The sequence below is a fragment of the Nomia melanderi genome, chromosome 9, assembly GCF_051020985.1.
Source record: "Nomia melanderi isolate GNS246 chromosome 9, iyNomMela1, whole genome shotgun sequence".
Classification (NCBI taxonomy): Eukaryota; Metazoa; Arthropoda; class Insecta; order Hymenoptera; family Halictidae; genus Nomia; species Nomia melanderi.
Genome location: NC_135007.1, coordinates 885,560 through 913,526, shown reverse-complemented (window position 1 = coordinate 913,526; position 27,967 = coordinate 885,560). Strand labels below are relative to the sequence as shown.

Below are 27,967 nucleotides of genomic sequence, written 5' to 3'. Positions count from 1 at the left end.
AATGAAAAAAAATTTTTTTTACTAACTAATAGAATTCTAGTAGATCTTAAGAAAACTGAGTATCGTTCGCACTTCACGGTGTGCTAGATCTTGGCCCGAAGACGGTTCGGTGAAATCTGCTGTGTCGGAAAATGAATCTAGAAGGAAAATTTGGAAAAGAAGAGAAATTATGAAGTAGGGGTTAGATTGTGTCATAGATGAGTAACTGGGTTTGGAGATCTGAGTAAATAGAGATTGAAGGAATGTCTGTAGGACTTTGGTTGTTTTTTGTAAGAATTCGCTCTATGGCTAATACTTAACTTACTCTTCACCTTTTTACAGAAATATAGACCGTTTTCATGGATGTGGCTCAAAATGTGGTGCATCGCATGGTGGCTCAGTGGTCGCGACGATGATGACGACGACGATGACGATGATGACGATGAGGAGGATGATATCGAAGGCCCTGAAAGTAGTCGAACCGGGCATGGCATGGATGAAGCTATTACGCCATTATCAGCAGAAACTCCTCTTACTGGTACGGCGGTGTCTCGATCTCCTTCCATAACTGATAACCATGAATACGGAAAATCTGGGAAAGTTAGCGAATTGTCAAGGAGAAGCATACCCAGTGATACTGTACGTTCATGTTTCTTCAAATTCTACGGCCATTGCATGATTTTTCTGTTTTCCGTTAGCTTAACTGTTCGCCAAATGGAAGGTTAAACCAAGTAGTAGGCATATCAACGTTATTGTTTTAGGTATAACATTTGGAACTGTTGCTTTTTATTTTCTTTTATACATAGAATGTAATTGTATTATCTTCCAATTGTATTAGGTCGCCCCATAAGTTCGTGTCATTTATTTTTCTACCATATAAAATAATATTTTATTAAACATACAATTCTGTAAGACATGATTCTATGGGCTTAATAATAGAATGGTGGAAACTTGGTTTGAATATTACTCTTTTTATTCTGATGTTCCTCGCTTGGAGGTTGCCTTGAGAAATTCTCCATTGAGAATGCCTTGAGAAGGGCACTGTTTAGCCAGAGTTTATTGCGCCCCGAGACTCGAGGACGTTTTCCTTTAAGAAGGCACCTATTGACGAAACGCAGACGACCAACGTTCGACTTTCCTTTCACTAAATTATCTTTCGATTCTTATAACTTCTGGACTTGTCATTCTGAAGCACCTTCTACGGATTAAACTGAAACATAAAGGTTTAGTCACCCAAGTCCTCGTATCACTCTGTGATTATAAAACGTAACGCGAGAAGTATTGTATAAACACACCACAGCACGAACTGAAGGGACGACCAAATATGTGTGTAGTATAAAAAACAATGTGTTATGATTTACTACATATACAATATGTTCAGTAACTTGCAGACATTCTTTTGAGGATAACTTTACGCGTATCAAAATGAGATAAAAATAAAAAATTTAAATCGATGGCCGATGTTTAGGTATTTGTCAACTAACGGCGCATATTGAGTGAACCTCTCAAAGCGTCTAATCTGTCTATGAACATTTATCCAAGCATATTAAAATTTGTTGGGCTGAATTTTTATATAAAGGAGGTGAATGTTTCAGTTTTTCAATCATTGCTCAGAAGAGTACACGTAATTGGACGTTGATAAGTTGGTTAGTGTGATGTCACCCGGTCACTCCGCTCAGTTAAACTATATCTTGGAGGACACATAGTTATTAACTTTTTTATAGCATCTTTGGAATTTTGCTATTTTGAATCTATGTTAAAAGTCCATTGACTTTTACGATACATTACCAAAAATACATCATTTGAAAACATATTATTTCTTAATAGCGTTTATTATTGTGATGGTCAAATCGCTGTAAAGAATTCCACTAGGTCAAAGCTGTCGAACTGCTAGTTACATGCTCCCCCATGTTAGCGACTCGCGATCAGCGATTATTCTACTATCTCTACTCTAGAAGCTGTCCGAGACTGTGTATGTAAGCAGCTTTATGTACAGTGTAATACTCACGGTTGAGGAACGTCTACCAAGCTAAAGGTTCGTACCGTCTGTTGTACTGACAAGAGTTGGCAGTCATATGAAATGCGTATCATCGGTTAGTTTTCATCTTTTCATGTTTCATTTTCAATACTAATTTGCTATTCATCAATACGATTACACGTAACCAATCAAAGTACATACCGAACGCCCCCTCTTGCCCCTATTCCGGCTCGACTGCCAATTCTGGTACAACGGACGCATAGTGGGCCAGAATCGTAAAACCCCAAACAAAATTCATATTTCTGTTATTTCAAAAATTAAAGAGTGATTATTAACAAAAAATGAAATTCGTGTTCATTTTAATATATTTGGGCGTCCTGGACGAATTTTGAATGTTTACAGAATCTTAAAATGGTAAATAAATAAATAAATTTTTATTAAATAAATAAATAAGTAAATAAATAAATAAATTTAATTTTTATATTACAAGAGAAAATACAGAATATAAAAACTAATTTACTCGCAATGGACAGCACTCCGCAGGACCGATCTCAACACAAAACTCTCTCTTGACTTTGACCGCACCTCGCAGGCCGAAGTTTGCTCACGTGCGCGATTTTTTCGACTGCCTTCGTCGTAAAAATACGTTGAGCTTGTACTCTCTGCATTAGACACGCGCGCGCGCACAGAGTTTCTTAAAATTAACCACTCAAACTCTGCTTTTCGTCCAAAAACGGTCGAAGAGTATGAATGTCGCCAAGGTCGCGCTACGAGGTGTCGTACTTAGTATCTTAGAAATTTGAGTTTAGTCCGGGTTTTTACGATTCTGGTCCACTGTAGGACTTTCGTTTGCGATCTTTGTTGGGCGTTTCGGCCAATAACAAGAACATACTAAAACTGAGGCGTCACTGTTGCCATAACTACCGGGATGTGCGCCGCGAGTTGACGTCTCCCTTTACCCCTGTACTTTTACATGGTTTGTTGGACGTTCCTCAAGACATGAGAGCTGTATTGCAGAAGTTCAGTACAAACAAGTGAAAGTAGGTATGGAGAGGGTAGCTCTCCGTGAGAGGAAAGTCACTATGGAGCTCGCAAGCTCCCAGTTCGACATCCATGCATTAAATGTTCAACAAAATTTTCATTGTTACGTACGAAAAATGCTATCCGTACGACTTTTTGATTTCTGACAGGAAGCGGCCTATGGATAACTTCTTAACCCTTCATCTAAACAATTGTACTCTTTGAAATAGAGCAACTGGATCGCAACTGCGCCATACGGCTACTCCCACCCATTTTTTGGGGTATATAAACCCACTAATTGTTACTCTCATCAGTTCAAACTGAGAAAGACTCCCATGCCGTTACGTCGGTCCACATCATAGATTGTACAAAAGAAAATTAATAATCCCATATTTTCCCAGGCGTAGCATAGTCATTCATCATTTGTATATTCAATCCTACCTTTGACGCTTTTATAGCCCTTCATAACACTTTATCAATATGTCCTTGTGACTGTTCAGTTAATACCGAAAATATATGTGACGGAAAAGGAGGTCTAAAATTTATAATTGTTTGTAATTTTAAAACGGTGTTTCTATAATCACTTCACCACTTCTAGTTTTCATTTTATTCATACAATTATAATTTCACTTAAAAAAAATCCTCACATTTAATCGAAGACTTTACATACAACAATCAATGGAGGTTACGCAGGATTCTTACTTGCTAAAATCTCGACGATTATCTTGCCATCTGATGTCGCAAGATGGCGCTGAAACCTTGAAGTCATCACATCATCCCACACTTGACAATTAATATTAGGTTTGACTCTATAAAAAGAGGCTGCCACTACTCGGGGTTTCCCTCACATCAGCGTAGGTGTATCACTAGGCTTGGCGTTGTTTGGCCTCTTTCTAATTTACTACTATTCCGAGATGAACAATGGAAAAATCCATTATGCCGCTGCGTATTTATAAAAAAGTATGCTCTTTGGTCACTGTGATGGTCACGTGAGGAATAAAAAATAGATACTCAAAACCCGATCAGCCTAGGTCCATGGGACACAGCAGGAATTGCATTCACGGTATATTGCGGTGCACCAACGTATGCCCCTGAATGAGCTATGAAGGAAGGGAAGGACAGGAAGGGAAAGTTTAGAAAGGGAAAACCGATGACTTGTGTGAAATATCACTGACATACTAGTTCAAAGCACTTTGGCAACAATGTATTCTTCTAAGAGTCTGTTGCCTTTTCAGTAGTAAAGTACAGCCGCATTGGACTGGGGACTTACATAAGAGTCTCAACTAAAAATCTCAGGGTCCCTAGTCTTTGCATTGCAAAATAAAAACATTGACATGACAAATTTTGAACTCCCACTACGTAGAGGAGGAGTAGTCGCGTCAAGATTAGAAGCCTTAAGCCCAAGGATTGAACAAGTTCCGAAATTAACCGTTTGAAACGGTTATATATCGATTCCGACTGAAACAGTTATGGAGAACCGGAATAAAGTCAAAAATGTTAGTACGTACATTGATTCTGAGCTATATCGGATTCGATTCTGGTTCTTCAGAACCAATATTAAATCGGTTCTGCATTTCTTTTAAAACCGAAACTGATAAAGCTCGAAACCGATATATCTATGTAATAACAATTATCACTTTATTTTGGTTCTCCATAATTGCTTCAAGAACCAAAACCGACGTCATACCTGTTTTCAATTCCTGCTTAAGATCGATCTGCACGTTGAGACATGCAGTAATACTGATTTTGCAAGCAAACGAATCATTTATGACCCATGGTTCCTTTCAGACTATTCGCTTCCATGATGGGTAGAATATGATGGAGCAATAAAAAATTTTAACCCTTTCCCAAGATCAAAATGAATTTTGTGACAGCTTTCCTACATCAATTTTCATCAAATCGAAGGTGTAGAATTCACCTGCGCGCAATAGATAAAACAAAACATTCCTTTCCACATTGTACACGCTTGACATGACCTCGTTCCTAAGATACAACCACTGTTTGATAGTATTAAATATGCTTACTTTCATATAAATTGTTCAAAGTGATCATTAGTACAGTGTTGCTTTTAACAATACCACATATACATACATACATATCTGCGGTTTCAGCATTTGTATAACCTGCCATCATTATTAACATTAAAAAATGTAGACTCTCATAAGATCAAGAACCCTACTACTATTACGAATAATACAACTCAATTTATTTAGAGACATTCCTTGGGAATGTTTGCGCACTACAGAATGTTGTAGAGTGTTTGTAATACCGAACATTATATGTTGAAGGATATTTACGTATGTAGGAGAAAGAGAATATTTTATTTATATAAACAATTTTAACTACACGACTCGCAACAAAATAATGACCTCAAATCAAATCGCACGCACAATAGTATGTACATTTAGATAAATTAATCTCACTCGCACACTGTCCAGAACATTCATTCGTTACCATGCACTAACTTCACATATAGGTATTTGGAATTCTTTAGATTCATTTACCATGAAAGCAGAAATCAGTATTACAGAAAATCAATTTAGTCTAGAATATTCCAACGCCTTGAACATTTACTCAAAATACACAGTCGCGTCGTTGATCTATTCACCCACACTTGCTCATGAATACAGCCATTCCCACATTTATAAAAAAATTAACATGTCGCGACCACGCGTCACATATGTGTGACGCTGTTGATTATCGTTGCTACGATCATATTAACATATATTTGGCGTATGGTATACCCTATTGTCGATTTGGTTATATCAAAGTATCACACATAGAATCACACATTTTTTTAAAAGTCTTAAGTAGAGATAAAGATTTTTGTAATACAAATGTTTAGTTGCGAAGGAAAATACGATTTTCAAAAGGTATTGAAACATCCACTTCGCAAACATGGTAGGTTGAAATGGAACACTCGTATAAAATTATACACAATTACAAAATCTGTACGTCTACTAAATCAACATTGCTAGCTGATATAAACAAACTATAAATATATATTGGATTATGAAAAAAACCCACAAATAAACATGTCACCTTTTTTTTGCACTGGCGCTATCTAATTGGTCAGTTTTTATCTTTTCTTCGATTTTAATTTGTTATTCATTAATATGATTACGCGTAACCAATTAAAATTGTAAACAAAGCACATAACAAGGAACTCTTGTTACACCTGTTTTAAAGTGTTCCGTTTTGCCCCGCGCATTATAATTTAGAAGAGCATTTAAAATTTACAACTTGACATGGGATAAAGAAATAACGTAAGTGTCAAAAATACAGTTTAAGAAACGTAGAATCCAGTATTGTAGTTATAGTGTTCAATTTTTTAATCGATAGGTTAAAAAAAATGCTTCAAACATCTATGTAGCATTAAAACTTTTTCAGTGAATATCTTTCCAATGCTTTTAACCGAAAAATAATCAACTGCATACGAGCTCTTTATCTATGAAAAACATTACTGTCCCGTTTTACCCTACTTTCGCCTATATGACATTTATGTAAAATACTTTGTTTGGTCTATTTACTATGTTTTAAATGTGTAAAAATTATATGAATAACACGCCACATGTTACAATTGCAAGAAAAGCACAATAAAGGTATTTCAAATTTCACTGTGGTCGCGAACACGTTAAATGAAGAACTTGGTTTATCAAAAGAATTATGGTGCAAATCAGGCGTCGACAACCTATAACCCGTGAGTCGCCAAGTGACCCATTTGATAATTTCAAGTGACCCACTGAGTTTCGTAAATAAAGTATAATATGTAAACATAAATTATAAAACATAAACATAAAGTGAACACTTCGAGGAAATATATATATAAGTAATAAGACCAAGATTAACATTTTGGTCAGATTACAAAGTTGCAGTAACGAACATAGGCGGAATACAGTGACATTGGTGTCAAAAAGCCAACATGAGAAAGGAAATATAGATAAAAGCAATTTAAATATGTTCGAAAATTGGATTTTAAACATTAAAAATAAATTTTGAAGTAGATTTGAAAGTTTTAAGAAGCACGGTAGCATTTTGAATATCTTAAAATTGACAATTTAGGTTTAAAAACTATTAATTTTATAAGTTCAACGTTGTCGACGAATAAATTAAAAACATTCCGGAAAAATTTAGAAAAAACGGGAGATAATCATCTTATCGTGATATCAACGTGTTGGGCAATACTTCCTACAAAGTTTTTATCTTCGAAACAAATTGACTTTGCCACTTTGTCTCCGTTCGGTTCTACTTATAAATGGGAACAAATATTTTCGCACATGAAATTTATTTTACATAAGAACAGAAGCAATTTAACTACCGAATTCTTTCAGACGCTTGCATTTGCTTAAGGTGATTCGGTATAAACCAGACTTGACTAAATTGACGTCACGTAACGAAATAAACGTTTGTAAATAAAGTCATAAATTAATGAACTAAAACTTGACAATTATATTTGTTTTCATAATGATTAGAATTAGAATTCTGAATTTTTATATTTAAAGTTTAAAAGGATATCGTAATTATTTTCTCAATCAAATTTATCTTATTATTTATTAAAAGCCTGTTTTAAAATGAAAATACCGCCGACTCGAAGCATCTTCTTAATAGTCACATTTTGGTTGATTTTGACCCGCAATAAAAAAAAGTTGTCGGCGCCTGGTGCAAAATAATCAACTTTTATAATAACAATGAACTTCATTCGCACAAAACAAAACATTACAATGCATTTTTTCTAAAAATGAAAGGAACGCAACAATAAACTGTCTTTCTCTTTACCATTTTCTCGTCATAGGTTCGCACAGAACACAATTTTTTCACGATCTGCCTTTAGTTTTTTCTTTTTTATAGTGGTCAACTACTAAGCCAATTAACATAATTTGTACGCAAAAGAAGATTGTGCTTGCATGCATCTGCATATTACCGATCGCACATTCATTTTCATGCACACCTAAAACATACAACAAACAGTCTGCCCCTTAAAGACGCATTCATACATACAGTGGAGCCCCGAGTTACGTCCTCCCGATTTACATCATTTCACAATTACGTCGTCTCTTTATAATGCGGCAGTCAATTATTTTTAATCAAATTTCTTGCTGTGTGTGTTTAGTTCGAACTGAATCAGTCTGAAACTTACTTGAGTAAGGAATTTTTATGGACAAATAATTTCAGATTATATAGTTTATCAGTTTAAGAACTTATAGAAGTATATTTACAGTAAACATAAGTACACAAATGTAATTAATCGAGAGTTAAGACCATTATTTATGTATGTGTAATTGCACCACAGCGTCAGATTTTCTCAGGTTTAAATTATACTGTGAAAAGACGAAATACTATAAGTTTAGAAACTAAATTAGAAATAATAAAATTTTTTGATAATGAAATACAAGGTTTTAAGATTAACTGAAAAATAAGTTTCCCAAAAACAACTGTGAGGATGGTTCTTAAAGATGAAGAACGTATTTTAATGGCAATAAAAGAAGGCCATTCAGTATATTCCAGTGTTATCTGTGAACATTGTGATTTCTTCGGTTCTTCGTAAACATTTCTTAAATGTAATCTCTTCTATCATTTTTATACATTTAAAAGAAAATGTATTTCCTAATCTGATAAATACATGTACAAACATGTATGCTCGCATACATGCATACATGTCCACCCTCTGTATCCTGCTTTACGTCCTTTCCGACTTATGCCACTCACTCCGAAACCACTTAGAACGTAGGTCCGGGGCCTCACTTACTCCAAACTAGTCCTTTACATGCTTCTGACCCCACACTCATTCTCACGCACACCTAAATAAGATACATACCTACATATGTATGTACATACTCCAAAAATATGTACATACGTACACACACAGCTTAAGTATCCTGTTACAATGGTTACACAAGAATCAGTCTGTATTTCGGAAACAAAGTCATGTAGAATACTTGTATATGTTTACATGAACTTTTTGTTTCTTTAGTATGTTGAATTATTCAGAAATAGCCTTCATATCATCGGAAATGTACATCTGTAGGAGTCACCTCTTATTCTAACTAATTCGATCCGCAATTCTCTCGTTCAAGTTCTTTGTATCTTTGCATAGTATATTCTTGATGTAATTACAAATTGAAGAATCTTTTACTGTTTTGAAAATTAAAAGAAAATTACTCGAGTGAGGTGAAAAAGATCAATAATAGTCAGTAAACTTACGACGTTAATTTTGCAAATTTCATTCTAAAACAAGGCTCATTCTTTTAAATAAAGTAAGATTAATTGCAAAAAGTACAACTGCACTCGTTTTTTAAATACAACTATACAATTTCTTGTATGAATCGGTTATTCATGCCATTTTGACTAAAAAAAGTATAATATAAAGATACAATCATGAGAAACTCAGTACCTATTTTTTAAAAAACTCTACGACAAAGTCAAAGGGGATTTACTATTGTAAGTCAGATGAGAAAATGCTTACAAAGCCATGATAGAACATTTGAACATTCAGTACGAGCATTAAAGTAAAAAATAAATATTGCGAAAGGTGTTGGGTTTTTAACGATTAAAATGTCAGTATTATGCAAATACTTTGTTATATTAGAATGACTATCCCGCTATCTTATTTACTAACAACGTGTGCTTTCAGTGAATTTTCAAAATAAAATATCTCGAAAATCATTGAAAGAAGTATAAAATTCCATTTAAAAAAAGGGCAATAGCACCTTGTAACTGCATCAGTGCATATATGAAAAGCTGGTATTATATTGTAGTATAATAGACCCTGTCAAGTAATGTAAAGTTTTTCTGTACAATCTTTTTTATAACTTTACTAGGAACAGAGTTATAGCTTGCCCCAGTTACTAGATACATCATGTATAAAGTTCAATGCATACTACCTAAGTAGTGAAAATTTTTCACAATTTTCTGGGAAACAGAAATAGATCACCGTTTTTGTCAGAGCAAAAAGTTATTCATAACATCGATTTCTACATTTGTTAATTCTATAAAAATCGGTTTCACCATTAGGATTCTGTACTGTTAAAAGAACCATATGTTTAACACTTAAATGCTTAATTTAATACCTTCTATATTTTATCCATAGAAACACCATCGAAAAAGTTGACATGAATTACAATTATATAAAATTTGAAATATATGGCGTCTAATATAGACTTAAAAGATACTAGCAATTTTCGAATAACCCTACAATATTGTTAACAGAGAATGTTTTATATCATTGCATGTGTGCCTTTAAATGACGCAATCTTTCCCTTTATGGTTTTCTTCTATTCTCAACCCTATAAGAAATATTTAGTTGTTCTTGACATTGACCTTGTCTATAGTCTGTGTATGCTTTTTATATACTTCTGACAGTTATGTTAACGTTGCATTTTGACCGACCCTGATAGCGAGTCATTGCTAGTTTGTTGTACCTCGCAGTGGGCAAGTTTTCGAAAGAAACATAGCAATGAGCGAGAAGCTCAGAACGAAAGCGGAAAAGCCTTTATATGCAACTGGCGTGTGACATAGTTCCTCTTATTTTGTCTGGACCAATTATACGAGTGATTGTTTTACATTACACCTCGTCGCTTGTAAATACCTGTCTCCCTTCGTCACCGGTTATACGACACGAATTATACAAGATGCATGCTGCAGCAATTTCGACGATTTTTTGTGGTCTTGTAACAGTCGGACAAGAAAATGTTCCAAAAAGGATTAATCTGTTTTTAGAAGGTTTCCTAATGCGAAGAACAATGTTTTCGGGCATTTTGTATGTCATAGTATACAGTCCACTAAAAACAGATTAACTTTTGTTCAAAGTATGTTCTTGCCACACCATTAAAAGTCCATGAAAACATCGTGACGATAATTATAGCATACATCCTAAATAATACATGTGAGTGACATTTTCTTCCCTGCACGATTCTCGTTCTTTCTCTGCCCTATTTTTAAAGAATAACAACCTTCTTGAATCACGTAAAGTTAACGCTGAAATACCTGGTAATTCCGAGGTATGAAATACGTCAATTACCGGATGTTTTGTGGAATCATTTAATGGAAATTAATTCTGTTTCAACATGCTGAAAACAAATCGATTTAAAAAAGTATACACAATATTATGATTATTGCATTAAAAATATTTGATTTCATGGTTCGTAAATTATAAAATCAAATTTTTGTGATACATACGGAAATATAAATTAATTAAATCAATAATTCTTCAAAATTGCGGTAACGGGTAGTCGGATATTAACCGCGATAAGCAAAACACGCAGTAACCTGTAATCGGGTGTTGAAGTGTTAACGAGACGATACTGTAGAGAAGTTACATGCATGTCACTTGTGAATATTTGAGCGTTAAAAATAAGTCCAATGGTATAAAGGATAATCCAGAATGTATTTATTGTGATAAAAATTGTCTATGTAGGTCTACACAATTCTAATCCATCTTCCTACAAAAGACACCAGCGACAAAGGAAAGTACATAGAGAAGCCAAGCATAAAAATGTATCATAGCGAGAGCCCAACGTCAATAACCAGGAGGTCGTCGCAAATGCCTGATATAAGAATTCCCTTAAGTATGAAGAACATTCCCAAACCGGTAGCAACTAAGAGCGCTACGAACAAATCAGGGGACACGAAAAAGAAGAACATTCAAGACAAGAAAGGAGAACGCAAGGCCGCAAAGACTTTATCGGCCATTTTGTTGGCATTCATCATCACATGGACACCATACAATATTCTCGTTCTGATTAAATCCATCACAGCCTGTTCGTGGTATATACCGCAACAACTGTGGGACTTTTTCTATTATCTTTGTTACATTAATAGTACTGTGAATCCAATGTGTTATGCCCTATGCAACGCGGCTTTCCGAAGAACCTATGTGCGAATACTCAAGTGTAAGTGGCATAACAGGAACAGAACCGGGGTATTTTCGCAACTCAATCCGAAGAATAACTCAATTTAAAGAAATTGACGAAACGCGTTTTATGCGTGACATTTACATTTTATATATTATCGTTAGTAGAAGAATTATCCTTTCAATTTGAAACTGGTTTTCGACTTTGTTTCAAGTAAAATGACTAATAATAAGTGTATCGTTGTATTTGACCAAGAATTTTTCTCGAATAATAGTAATAAGCATTATTTATTTTTACGTCGTTGTACGAAGAATACAAAGCGACTGGCGAGAAGTATTGTACTTAATAGAGACGAAGGAATTTTTAATCTAAATCGCTGGAAATCGAAAGAGATTTTGAAATATTTGTAGTTAGAACAACTCGGATTTCCACATTTGAGGCAATGCAACGTGAATACTGCCATGAAAATAATCTTTATAAATATAATTCTGAATTGTACAAAGAAAAGACAGAAAGGGGAAGATATTAGGTACATTAGTAACAGTGCCAAACGTATAACTCGCGTTTGATGGTGATCGAACGACTCTGCGCGGTCGCAACGACCAGTGAAGCCAGAAAAAGTCTTTTCTCCCACTCCGCCTTACCCTTTCCACTACGCCATTCCTCATTAGCGGACATCTCCTAATAACCCCCGCAGCCACCTCAGAACCCGGCAGTAACACCAAGGAGAGGGTAACTGTATTCCCCCCAATTTCCCCGATCTGGCCACACTGGTAACGACACCACACGACGAGCGCCTTTCCCCAGTTCGCGGGATAAAGTCAGCTTCCGCAAACGATATTGTCGCGATCTGATACCAAACTTATTCTAAATCAAAACAAGAGGAAAAGAAAACAATCAATCGATACTTTAGCCGACCTGTTCATTTTAACTCTTTTAACAGTACTACGCACAAATAATTTTTAACTTCCACTTGAGTTAAGTTAATTTTAAGAATGGAATAAAAGAGTCCACCTACAAGCTTTTAATCAGTGCTGTCCACGAACTGGGACTCTTCATTCGTTACTCACTAGACCTTTTCTGTAAGGAGCGTATTCAGCTTGATTGGACCAATTTAATTCAAACCCGCCCAATTTTACTGGTAAAACTCACTTGTCAGTCAGTTGCTTTGACACCGACTGTCGTCTGCTTTTAAAAGTCCGTACGTGTATAACATAATATTACATGACAGAACTTCGTCGCGTTGAGAATATTTATTGGGTGCCATAATAAGTATTGACACCGTCGTATAATTACGCGACGAAGTTATGTTACACACGTGTGAGCCCTAAGTATTTGACAGAGCGTTGGTAGTTTCCAAGTAACAATGGGAGAATGTTCGATGTTGGTCAAGTTTAAGTAGGTATCCAGTTATCCACAATACTTCTAAGAGATTTACATATTTGGATAACGTGTTATTGGCTTTGGGTAAAAACAAATCGGATGAGTCGTGACAGATTAAGGGTCGGAAAAAGTTTGGACAATTCCTTTCGTAGGAGAACTTTAGTCCTTTGCAAGCTTTTAGACTGTTTACGAATCACTGCAAAATTAAACATAGCAACGTTAGTAAAGAACAAACAGCTGAAGAATATTTGGATGTAACACGAACAGCAGCCTGTTTTATTCTTCAGTACAACTTGGACAGCACTGTCTTAAACGATTGCATTTTCTATTTTGGAATTGCTCGAAGGATGAAACTGCTGATTCAAAAAGTTAGAATTACAAGTTAAGAAATAAAATAATTCAATGTTACCTGAACTTTGATATTGTTATTGTATTTTTCAAGGTGAATTGATTCTTATTTCTTGTAATTTATAGAAATAATATTTAAAAAACTGACTCTGTTCCGTGAACTTTCTACAAAGCTATACCGCACAAAATAAAATCTATTCAAAGTCTAAGGGAAATATTAATGACAGACATTTTTTGCGCGTGTTATTCAAAGAGTAACGCACTTGATGTACATTTTAAATAGTAGTACAGTTGTAAATGAGTGTTTTACGTGTACTTAATGATGGTGAACCAAATAAGCACTATTATAAATAGAAGATGTTACAATATAATGGCAACAAAGTGAGTGAAAAGCGCTGCATCAATTCTATCATATTAAAAAATATTCTAATCACACGTGCCAAATAATGCTTTAAGGTGTCACTGAATTAGGAAAGTAACGTAATAAGTGTGTCCTTTCAAATGTTCGCTCATCACATTAGATTAAATAGGTTAATCTGTTAATAAGCAGGGTTTAAAGACAATTTGAGAACTAACAGCATGACTGCCTAAATTAAACAAACACGTATCAATTTATAATTACTTGCTTTATATGGATTTTAATATTCTCGTATTATATTGTTATCTCTAACAATATTTTGTTCTTCCTAATAAAAGTTGTGCAAAAAAATCAAATTCATAAATTTGTTATACTTTACATTACAGTTTGTTAATATGCTCTTCGTCTTCAACTCTAAGATTCAGTAATCTTCTATGACTGTATTGATTTCAATTGTCCTCACCGGAATATAAATAAAAAATATATCACTCAATTTGAAATACAAATTGAAATACCCTTAAAATTCCTATATGAAGATGAACAATGGCGCCACTTAGTGCCTGTCTTGAAACTAAATAGTTTTTCTTTTACCTGAAAGTCTTTCTTATTCTTCAAGAAATTAATAAAAAATTTGTATTCCCTATTTGCTTTTTATACAGTATATTTGTTTTTATACATGACCTCCAAATATATAATTTAATAGAGTTATCCACTATTTTTTTAACAAAGTTGTGACATAATGAAGTGTACCTACTGCACTTAATCTTGCCTTTTATCCTATGTTTGAGTTATCTCTTTTTTTATTTTTATAATTATTCAGTTGTGGTGTTTTTGTTTCGCATTTTATTTCCAATTTATATTACTAGATGCCTTACTGCATAAGTATTAGCAATGTCATTACTACTCTAGTACAGTTCAAATTTGCTATACTTTTTTGACTTTCTTTTCTTTTGGCATTCTTGAAAAGAAATATAGAACTTTACAATAAATTGCGCATTTTATAATAATTTACCAATGTTTTTCTGTAAATCCATTTTTTCTGACATATTCATTTTGAATGAATTGTCTTTGAAACTTTTGAAAGTACACATTTATTAACAAAAGTACGGTTCATTTCTAAGCAGTTGTAACAATTGTAAAGCATGTTTTAATTCTAATCCTGCTGGAGAAATATTATTCTATCACGGTAAAATTTCATATTCAGTACATTTTTAACATTTACTTTATTTACCCTGTACTATTATGTGCAATGTGTATATTTGTAAATATTGGCGTGAAATGTTCAGTGTAAAAAGTGTCATTCATTCTTCTTGGAAGAATGTCAGGTTACATTTAACAAGTGAAAAAAAGAAAAAAAATGTATGAAAGTTGGCTACAAACATTTTATTACAGCGGTATAAACAAATATTGAACACAACATAAAATAGGTAAGTATGAATCATTTGAATGGCAGTGACTGCTCCATGTTCGTATGTGCAAACAGAAATTAGAATACTTGAGTTTGAATATTTATGACTCCTTATTCCTGTTTATACATACAGTAAAACTCCCTGTATCTGGACATTCATTATCAGAGTACCCTAATATTCATATGTTCAACTATTTGGGCATTTTATCATTTGTAGTTTTCTAACAACAAATGGTTTGTTCAAACATATTCTGATCACAATGATTCAGAGTAAATCTTTGTACAACTATATACATAAGTTTAAATATGAATTTCATACAATTTAGCATCCCAACAGATATGGAATTTAAAAATTTTGGAATCTTCACAATCTCTATTCAAGTAAATGAAATTTAGTTCCAGAAACATGAAGTTCTATTATGATTTATTGTTGATAAACAGGTAAATATTACGCGTTGATAGGAAGAAGACATGTAAAAGACCTGCAACTTCAATTGGTCAGAGTGGAAGGAGGCACGTCTCTTCTTACGTGCATTGTTGGCACGAATATGCTACTTATTGTTAATTTTCATCAACGCATAGTACATATGTGCGATACGTAAAATCAAATATCAAAAAAGTGATAAATGGTAACGATAAATATACTTTCTCATGAAATTTTTAAGATAATTTTTTAATCGTAAAAGTTGACAAAATTCCTTGTCATATGATTTCTTACGATGTGATACCGTATAAAATAATTTCCGGGATGAAACCTAAAATAAATGCTCACGCCCGAAATAATACTCTTTACTGGCATTCCGAGATGTCGGAATAAATTTGTATGCCGGCAGTAACGGCATTCCGACGGCAAGGAGTTAAATTCTATGAAATACAGAAGAATATGCAGTCTAACACCCATCACGTTCATTTAAAACTAAGTATTTATTTTTAATATATTTTGCTTTTTTTTTGTTTGAATCAATAGAATAATTGTTACCGACAATAACTAAATAACTATGAATATTAAATGAATAGTTCTCTAATTGTATCGGTCGTGGATGACCGACATTGAAAAATTCTTCTCCGTCACCTTTTCGTTTACCGAAGTCGATTAAACTCATTCGAATCGTGAAATTATTAAGTATTATATCGTTTTTCCATAGATCGTTCAAATAAAATTGTGACCTGATCTTTTCATGATAGTTTTATAGGCTTATATTACTTATTACTCTCCGATAGGAGTCATAAATGCTCGTTTTAGTAATTTTAAACATTTTTCTTAAACTTTCATTGTTACAACGTCTATTCTTTAAAGTAGCTATATCAATCAAATACCTATATTACCTATATTTATTGTGTCTTCAATATCGAATTTGCGAGTTTTAGTTGTTGCTGCTTTTTTACCTTGCAGTTTTATAGCTGTTTCGAAACACTATATGAATAGTAAAAAAAATGCTTACAACCAACTTTCGAATACCATATTTACTCTTCTTTCACTTGTGAAATACACCTCCGAAATTCATCGGAGAAAATCAGAATCACTCTGATTGTGAGTATATACGGCATTACATAGTATGTTGAATTCATATAAGCAATAAACAAAGTAAAACACAAAAATAATGTTAGACGTTCATAAAAAGGACGCGGAATACTTGATCTTGTTCCTAAATTATAACTGTTTTGTACCTGTGTAATAGTTGTTTACATAGTTTCTTAAACTTTCAAAAATTCTTTTACTTAAAAATAATAGTTCTTACGTAATATCCCCGAACACATCAACAATATTAATCATTTTTCATAAAGTAAAATAAAACTACGTAAATTACACAAGATCGCCGTGCAGCACTAAAGTGTTTACTAATTAAGATAACATATTCATTTCATACTCCAAATCGAGTGTCAGAAATGATATTTAATCATTGTATTATCAATTATTCGTTAAAAAAAAAAAAATTTACTGAGATTTGTAATTATTAAAATGTATTAACTCATTCAACAGACTTCGTTAGAAATTATATTTCATAAAAGCGAAGAAGCTTCCTAAATAACAAAGCTTACTAAATAACAAAAAAAAAAATAAACAAAACAAATGGCAATGTGTTGCTAAGGGAAAAGTGGAAGATCTTCCCATTCGGTTGGCTAAGTGTGAAGAAATATTAGAATATAAAAGTGCCTATAACTTAGGAACAAAATCAAATAAGGTCAATGTTTATATGAACTTTTTTCATCGTTTTAGTGTTCTTTGTTCACTGCTGAATTAGATCTTAAATAGTATGAAACACTTTGTATACGTGAGCTCACTCTTCTTTCCTCCACCTTCTCCTCGTCCTCCTTCTTTCCCTCTCCCCTCTCTTTCAATCTCTTTCACTCGCTGACTTACAAACCGTTTGCACGGGAAATTCTCGAAATGGTTCAATAAGAAATTGAAGATTGTATGTGTACTCACGTGTATGTGCGAATGCGTGTTGTGTGCGTATTATTCTATACAGGGTGTTTAACTATAAGCGATCATCTTTTTAGATAGTGACTCTATGTGCCAAAATAACACGAAAATGAAGTGTGACGAACTTGCGTAAGGCATCTGTTTTAAATGGTTAACAATTAAAAATCTGCCAACAGATGCGCGAGACTAATGTTCATCGCAGATTTGTCACCAAGGCTCACATATGTAATTTTTTAAAAGCTCTCACATACAAATTGTCGCATAATATTAAATCTGTTCATACACTTGCCAAATATCAACATTTATAACGGACTACGATTATCCGAACGAAGAGTATGAAGTATTTTTTGACTATTGTTTCTTTACACAGAACGCTCCATGTACTACGTATTCGCATTAAAAAGTATAGATTATTTTTCATGAAAAGTGTATTGGAGAAAAAATATTTTTAAAAAATATTGACAAAAACTATTTTCTTTCTGAAAAAAAATGTTTCGATTATAGTCCATTAACAATAGTTACCAAACTCGGAAGACGCCGATTAAAAGAAAATTGATTGGAGACCAGCAATGAGATAATGATAACAAAATAAATCGCGGTTGAACTTCGGGGTGTCATAAGATATAAACTGAATTTTTCTAGCAAGGGGTACTTTATTAAAGTTTATTTTATTACTCCCTAAAATACAATAGCGAGCTTCATTTGAAGATATAAAATACTACGAATCGTGTAAATTTCATTCGTCTAAAAACGCTTATGCATTTACGTTCCTTTCATTTAGAAATACATAAAAATTAAGCAATAGTTTCGTTTGTTCTTAACTTATATAGTTTCAGAAACGAGATAATCGTGGTGTCTGCAATACGCGTTGACATTTGTCAATAGGACAATCGTGGCTCATGTGTATGTGATGCTGTGGTCGTATACGGTAGAATAACTACAATATGTAAAATATATTGATATTTGTGGTACGCGTGCATGCGTGCGTGTAGTCATTTTTAAGGGCGAAAATAAGCATGAACAATATGCTGTCATCAATTTTAGTTTTAGCATTTCTGCTTGCTAAAAACTGTATTTACAATAGAACCTCTGTTATATGAACACTTGTTATGTAAACGTTCTATTATATGAACCACGTGTTTCCTATTATAATGCGTGCATATTGTAATAAAAGTATTTCTATGCAACTTAAAATTGATGTGCAACGTTATGTCGTAGTGTTACCGAAACGGAAACGCGTAGTATTGACGAAGAAGTAACAATTAAAGAACTTGAATGTGGGGAATCTGCAACAAATTTAGTACGAAAACATGGTACTGCAAAATCCACCCCCATCAATATGAAAAGCCGAAAACGTGCTGTTAAAAATTATTTAAGCCAATTGTAATCGAATAAAATTTCTGTAATATATGTATAAAGATATTTACAAACAAATGGTATCAATTTTATTTAATTTTATCTCAAATATTAAATCAAATTGAATGTTAACCAGTTGTCATCTTCTTACGTGAAAATTCTCTTATCTGAACACTTTTGTCCCCCCAATTAGTTCGTATAACGGAGGTCCTACTGTAATCTCTTTACTTGAATGGTCGATAGGGCGATATTATCATAAAAATTTGGATGTGAATTTCAGACAGTGTTACACAATGTCTGTCTTTCGAATAGTGCATCATTGTTTGTTCCGGTACTGACCCGATTCACATGTATCGCTATTGACGGGTGGTTAGAGTTGCGAGAACTTTTGAATTGTTAATAATATGAAAGGAACGTGAAATCATAATTTCGTAATACTCTTGATTTTCATTTTATTTTGGCACGTCCTAAAAGGGTGACCATCTGTAGTTGAATATTCTATATATACTAATACATGTACCTACTTGTATGTAAATGGAGGCTATCGTTGCCTACTCAGATACGAGATTCTTCAAAAACAAAACATTATTGCATAAATCAGTGCGCACAATTTTCTGTACAGAAAAGTCTGATTACACGATGTTGTTTCAAATTTTTCTCCGTGAATTTAATTGCATATTCTGATTTCATTCAAAGTCATATATCATTTTTGGTTACTCTTAAAGAATGCGATTAATTGTGTGTAAAATAAATTTTGTAAAGTTTATGTAACATTTTCCTATGTAATTCAACGGTGTTTAGCAGCTAAAGTTTACCGAACGAAACCTATGTACTTTAATTTGATGTATTATTCTGAATAGATACATGAACTTGTCAAGTAAGAAATATTAAGTATATAAACACAACAATTACAACAATTACTTTACATTCATATCAAAGAGTACATTCATAAATGCCTGTGTACGTGTATGGTGCATTGAAAGAGGGTTTATCGTAAGGTGTGTCAATTGTTCCAATTTTATATTAATTTTAATTGAATGGAAGTTTATATTATACATTCTCTAAATAACTACAATAATTAACTTTTCAACGTTGAATGTTTAAGATACATTTCAATATCGATGCAATTTTTGTATGAATTATAGTGAAACTTTTGTCTCTGTATAATCGTAAAATTTTCTATTAATTCTCATTGTTCACTACAATTATTTGAAATTATCTGCAATTAAGAGTAACGTACACCTTTCAAGATATGGCAATAACCCATTCATTCGAGTTTTAAGGAATTAAGATCAACCGTTTCACGAAAGACTTACTAAGTTAATGTCGCGCTAAAAGTACGTTTGTTACTTGCTACACACGTGTTCAATTTTAGCTACTATAAATTTTAAAGATTAATACAACTAATTGCTAATGTGTGTAAAATGTTCGTTTTTTCATACCTTACTGACCACCTTTTGTGCACTCTTACATATTGCGAGATATAGTAAGAAACTTGTGATCACAATATATTATATATCTGACATTTGTCTTTACTTCCGTGGATATATACTATTAATAAATAATTCTGTAAATACTATCTTGTATTCTACTTTTATTACGTTAAAAGAATTTCAGAAAAACTCACAGTTTCTTACAATTCTCTAAGTGATTTTACCTGTAAAAGTACATAATAATTCAATTCCTTACGCCAAAATGTTATTAGTTATTAAAATATAATTTTAAATCGCGAAATATATGTATGTGTAGTAGAACGCGGTACTGGGAATTGTGTCTCACTCACTTGTAAGAAATAATGTCTTCGCATAAGCGTATACTGAACGAAATTGTGTACGATTTTTTTTACCATACATTATTGTAAACACCAATACACTCAACCTATGTTTATATACGTGTTTTATATTAACGAAGAGTATATAAGGCGATGTAAGTTACCTAACTGGACGAAACGTATAGGAAAACTGTATGTAATAATACCAATAGAACCTGAAAAAATATATCGTATTATCTATAATGAATAAGCGTTTCATTTTCAATGAATTGAAATTTACTTTTTGCATAAAACAAAGAAAATCATTATTTCTCTCATATTTGTGTATATAATGTCATATCGATATTTTAAGTATTATATATAGATCATCCTGATAGAGACCACAGTTTTCCCTTAGTAACACTTTAATTGTTATGTCACTCGAATTGGAGTGATGCAGTATTTTTGTATAAATTTAAAACAAAAATTTCTCGATAACATATCGTAAAAACCGAATTTTGTTGGACTAATGGATGCAAAAAGGTTAAAAGCTTTGGTTATACGAATGATTCAATGATTTCGACTTGATCTAACGACCTAACCAAAGACTATGTAAACTGTAATATATAAAAAATTGTATATATCAATTAATTTAATTTTATAATCATAAATATTAACCTTTTTCTAAAATACTATATAACCAATTTAAATTAATAAAATACATTAGATCCTATTAATAATCACTTAAAAATAAATTAAACTCTTCTTAAATTACCCTAATTAAATATCTCCTTTATATATTTAAACTGAACCTCCTGAAATTCAATTTATTTTTAAATCAATTCAATTATTAGAAAATTCAACTCGATGGACTTGGCGATCAACGGTTTCTAAATAAGTAACAACTCTGCTTACTGTTGACGCGTTTGAATATGAGTTTTGTTAGTTTCACAAACTAAAAACGAACATAACATAGCAAAAACTTTCTAGACTGTCTCATCAGAGGTCAAGGGTTAAATGACATTTTGAGAATAATATGTACATTTTGGTCATTCACTATTATCGAAATGTGTTGTCGATCGTTAATATCATTATTTTAAAAAAATAATTTTGAAAAATTATATTGATGTTTTAGATACTAAATTAGAATATAACGGAATACATTATTTTATATATATATACAGAATTGAAAATAATTCCTGTATCTAAGTATTTGATATTTCTCCATCCAATCTGCTCACCTTCTGCTTCGATATTCATTACACAAAGATTTTCTAATTGGCTTTTAATAGAACAAGTAAATAACTGATTAAAGGAAGATCTCATTCTATATTCACAATGATATTGTTAGAGTATTTTATTATTTCCAGCATTTTACTATATTTTCCTTGGACGTGAGTAATAACTTTTACTTTTTTCAAGAGAAATTGTATTTTGTTATTATAATTAACGAATAACAACAGTATTTTGCCTTTAGTATTTACATGTTTCCTTTGCATACTCTAAATATTAGACAGAACGACCTGGTTCGATAACAGCTTCCGCTTCCTACGCCACAATTGTATGTATGTACTAATTATTATATTCAGAAACTCTTCTTAGTTTCCGAGAAATTAAAGATAGCACACGTAAGGTAGAATCATATAGTACCATACAAAAATAGTTGTCATTCTTAATAACTTATTCCAACGTTGCAGAGGGACCGATTTAGCCGTTTTAGGTGGTCAAAATTAAAAATACCTACATATTGAATTTTTTCGACAAAATATCATATATATATATATATATATCATATATTTAGTCCAGAGTGGATTACATTGCACAGCATATAATAAATAATAATAGCACAACAGGTAATAATACATGATTACAATCAATTATGTAGTATGTAACAGATTAATAAATATTAACTGTACGAGCATATGCGGCCGCACCCGGACGTTCGAGCGCATAACAAAAGTATTCATGAAGTATTGCAATTGTAAGAAATATTATTGATTATAAATCACGCTTAAATATAAATAATAACACATAGATACATAATAAATGAATCACGTACTATCAAAAATATAGTATATGTTTACCTGAGAAACTTTCATTTTGGAAAAAAGTATACACAATTTCTTTGAAACACACAAAAATGTTTCGAAGAATTAGAAGAGCAAATCGTGTGCAACGAAAACTCCCAACTTTCAACAAAACACACGAGTTTATAAGTGCACGAATGAAAAAAAAGACAATTGGTACCTTATTCCTCACACATTCAACTATCTCGGAGAGCAAAAATTTTACAGCTTAGGTGAAATTTTTGAAATTAACTTTTGGCCGTCTAAAACGGCTAAATCAACCATTGTGCGTCGTCTTAATTAATTAATACTTTTGTTGTATTGCGTACATTACTTCTATACTATTAGGTATATATAAATGCTCCAAGTTTTGAGATTTGTTTTGTATATTACGTATTAAACCAAAGTTTTTTCTTTATGTGGAATGCATAATTTTTCGTGTGAAATATATCATTTTCAATTGTAGTTTTAAAATGAGTCGGGGAAGGCTCTAAATAGAAGCGAAATCGATAAAATTTTGTTAGTTTGATCTGAGAAGTACATACCTTATTTCAAAAATCGTGAAACTAGTAGATTGGAGTTGTGCAGTGCGTGTTTGTTAAAAAATCCTGATAATTACGGTCAAGAAAATTTAGTGAAAGCCTTCGATTCTAGAAAGACTGCAAGAGAAATTCCAAAAGCAGCAGCCGCAATGACTAATAAAAAGAATGTATTACGTGGTGTAAAAGATTGTAAGCATTTAGAACGTCTAAAATTAAAACACCGATCCCCTTTAACGTCGCAGCATTAAGTGAAATGTTTGTCTAATATCGTACACATTGGAGGAAAGAATATTTAGCGACGAAAGAAAGTCCAATTTGGACGGTCCAGATTTGGATGGAATTATTACTTCCATGGTTTAAAAAGGGAGGAAATTATATTAAATTGTAGACAAATGGGAGAACGGAGAATTATGGTGTAGACCAGAGTAAATTATAAACTGGCTAGCTGCGGCAGCACTGCGCATCAGGTGAGACACGCATTGACATTGTGCATCACTGTCGGTACCTAACCAGTTTATATGTATGCGTTGACATTGTGCATCACTGTCGGTACCTTATGTTTCGCAGATTTTTTTCACTCTCAATTGAAAACGAAATATATCATGGAACTTTTTCAACGAATTTCGCAAGATTGATGTCTGCCCTATCACACGCTGAAATTAAATTTTCTCCTAGCCGCTTAACTTTTTAGATAAATTTAAAAATATCCGCAAAAGTCTAACACTAAAACTACCAGAGGGGTCAAATGACCCATACCTAATGTCTTCTTTTTGCAATTATTAGAAAGGTAACAAATGTTTCTCTGAGAAATTATTAAAGAAGTTCATTTAGCACTACGCAAATTGAATTGTAAATTAATTAAATTCTGAACAGATGCACTCTTGGAGTTTCTATAGCGAAATTTTCAAAAGTCAATTGAAGTGCTCGGTAGTTTTAGTGTTAAACATATTTAACTCTTTGCGGACGATTATCGACATTCCAGAGAAATGAAATGTTCATATTTGGAAGACTAAGTCGCAGACAAGTGATTTAATTACTCGAACAGTTAGAGATCAGCACGTAGTTTCCTTTTGTTCTATTAATTAAGCGATTCGTAGATAATTTAGCTTCGTCTATTGAAGGTTTTATACTTTTCTAAAAACCTTCGCCCGCAAAGGGTTAAATGTCTGTAATGTTATTCAAATTTATGTCATTGTGTTCAGGATAGTCCACAGAATAATATTATACACGAAAAGTTTGAAAAGTTTTCATAATTAAAACGGAGCAAATGTTCAAAATTGAAAAATTGAGCTTTTAAAGTTTATTTTCTTAAAAACTATAGGTGATGAAGAAAATGGATGGTGTATTTGAATTCATCGTGAGAAATACTATTCAGATCACTCATTAAACCTTCTTTAACAAAAATCGTGCTGACTAGTGTAATTAGAGAAACATGCCGCTCGCATTACGCGAAGAGCGTGATTTTTTCAGACATCTGTGCACACCGCTCAACGAGTATAAGAGTATTTTATTTCAAAAAGTATTCCATTCTTTAATTGAGCATTAAAATCGCCTAAATATTATAAAAAAGGTGTGGGTGATCTTATTTAGAAAAGTTTACAAAGGAGGAAGACCGTTTCAAAGAATTCAAGAACTAAAATAGAAAATAGTAGAAAAATTGAATAATTTACCACGCAAGAAAATTAACAAATTATATACATCGATCCCAAATCTTTTAATTGATGTCATACAGAAGAAAAGTGCTATCACGAAATGTTAATGAACTATCTAAACCACTATACAGGTATGGTTCGTAGTCTGTCTTAACATTTTGTCCCACTTGCATTAACTCGTATTTATATTTTGTTGAAATTTTACGTACAACGTACGTAACGAGATTTTACGTATCTTACGTATCCTTTTGTTTCGTATTATACGGATAAGCAAATATTTTGATGAGTAACTGTATGTTCGAAACTTCGAATTTGTAGGACATTTGGAAACTTAAAGGTAAGTTACCATAGATAAAACAGAAATCGAAAAATTATAACACAGCAAAGTATAATACGGTTAACAGAAATTTTAAAAATTATTTTAATATTATATAATTTTACCAAATGTAGGCGTTTCTAAAAACCTGACTCCTAACTCAATAACGATTAATGTAGCTTGAAACTCCTGAAAATAAAGTAAAATTTCGGGTACCTGGCACATTTGTTTGAACTAATTTTCGGTGACCGTCGCAAATCATAAGTTACTCAAACAAAGATATATTTTCGTAGATATTTTTATACATTCTCTCAGATGTTTCTGAACGAATTCTATGAAGTCATCGCGTGCAGTACTCGAATTACCTACTATTGTAGTATATCATCATCCACTGTCGATACTCTTTAGATAATGTATAGGCATATGTATGTTATTTATACTTACATTATGTCTTACATCTGCATATTTGATGCAAGTTATCTGACTTAAATCTTGGAGGTTTGCAACAGGGAAAATTTATTTGAAGGAAGCCCGTGGCAAACAGAAAGTAAACCGCTACACTAAAACACGATACCAACGTCTGGTCACATATTTCCTTGATATCTCGCATATCATAGAAAGAAGAACACTGAAACACGCAATGCGTGGTTCTAATCAGCCGGTAATTAATAATAAATGAAGTGACAGTAAACTGTCTAAGAAACATACAGAAAAATAATAAAAGTATCAGAAACGAGCAAAACCGAAAGATAAATATTAGGAGTGTGTCCGATACGATCGGACCTTTATGTTTTCCTGGATATTGTAATTTTATCGAGAAACGAGAAATTAAGATACTAGGTTACATATTACATTATATATTAATCACAAAAATAATTTTCGCAGTTTTAATACACATATGTTGTGTTGTATACCCGGTAACAAAAATTTTGGACCAAACATAAATATCACGAGTCTGACTGGAGGTGACAACACGAGATATCGGTCGCCATAATTATGATCAATTTTAGATTTTTCTCGGTCAAATGGTATGGCAAGAGGTTAAAAATACCAACACACACACACACACACACACACACACACACACATATATGCAAGACGTAACAAAATTGTTTCGCACAAATGATAGGACGTGTACAACTCACTAAACTGAGTAAAAAAAACCAGTGAACATGCGTTCAAAACTCAATAGTTTCCGAGATAAAAATAGGTTTAATTTAAAAAAAAATGTATGGGGACCGAATCAAGAACACCGAATTATCTCGGAAAGTATCAGTGTCATACGAACAAATGTGTCAAACAAAAGTTGCAGGGTATGAAATATTACATGTTACAGTGGGAAGTATTTAACCGTGAGGTGACCTTGAAACGTCCTGCAGAGTTCACGTTACAATTCTTAAATAGAACCTCATATTTTCTATTCCATATTTTTGAAGCCAACATTCAGACGTTTTCAAGCCAGAGACATTAAATTTCGCCACCCTTACTTAAATCAAACTCTCGATAAGTTTAAAAAGTATTTTACTCGATTTCGTGACTTGGAATCCAGTTGAAATATTTTTTATCATACAGTGATCATACTCGTACGAGCGAGTCTTTATCTCTGTACGCGGAACATGCGACTTTCTAAAGATTACATTTTGTATCATTAAAATACACTGTATACACTTTACACGTATAGTACCTATGTATTGATATAACTCGATACTGATAGAGATAAGATAAGAATAGCGTCGCCGCATGAAACAGCTGCAACGAAGCTATGAAAGTTGCGCGGCCTGTAACGAGATATGCACTCGGGCAGCTCAATTTTTTCGGGTAACTTGATTGTTTCGGGCAACCAAACTTTCTTACATCGAATTGAAAGAAATAAGACCGGCCCGGGCGTACACAAGCGAAACCAATTATTTGACTCAAGATTATGTTTGAAATGATTGGAAATGGATGATTAAATAATGAAACAATATATATTTTACAGTATGACTTTATTATAACAGCTTTGAAAAACAGGTCTAGCTCTTTCAAGTTCTCGAATGCGAATGACTCGGAACACCCAAAAGAAAGTTGGGGTCCACTTTTCTTTACAAGATCGATTACGGTCTTGCCTGGAGAAAAGTCTCTTGAGTTCGCGTGACAAAATCCAGACACGTCTAGTTGCCTTTCTGTGGCCTTTGTTTAGACTAAAGATATATGAACGTTGGGCATTTTTGCTTTTGCTAGCTTAGCATTAGTAATAATTCAACAGAAATTGATATATTGTATTATATATTATAGACATGTCTGTGGCTGTCAGAAAAATGCAAATTAATGTACAAATTATGAGCTTGTATGTTAATTGAATTGTAAGATATAGGATTTATGTATCCATTACAAAAAATGCATAAAAATAAACTGTATATGAACAAAAAATGCAACTTAACCGAAATCCAATGTTTAATTCAAATACGTTAGGCAATACAGTTCAAAAGTCCACGACATTTGAAGAATACAACGATTACATTATTTTTTCTTTTTTCTTTATAAAATCATTGAACGTG

General features: G+C 32.7%; 1 protein-coding gene and 1 long non-coding RNA gene across 16 annotated transcripts in view; one reads left to right on the top strand and one right to left on the bottom strand.

Annotated features, from left to right (window-relative positions):
* The window catches only part of mAChR-A (muscarinic Acetylcholine Receptor, A-type), a 114,699-nt gene extending 97,356 nt beyond the window's left edge, over positions 1–17,343 (top strand). For all 15 annotated transcript variants that reach the window (XM_076370955.1, XM_076370954.1, XM_076370953.1 and 12 more), the window contains 2 exons: positions 322–618; positions 11,391–17,343. In XM_076370955.1, coding sequence (XP_076227070.1) covers positions 322–618; positions 11,391–11,933 — 840 coding nt within the window. In that variant the 3' untranslated portion in view covers positions 11,934–17,343. The remainder of the gene's footprint in view (positions 1–321; positions 619–11,390) is intronic.
* LOC116431230 (uncharacterized) lies at positions 603–26,021 on the bottom strand. The gene is made up of 3 exons (XR_004235877.1): positions 25,875–26,021; positions 947–1,189; positions 603–848 (listed from the first exon to the last, which is right to left on the bottom strand). It is a non-coding gene; the product is annotated as an uncharacterized LOC116431230 (long non-coding RNA).
* Between the last annotated feature and the right edge of the window lie 1,946 nt (positions 26,022–27,967).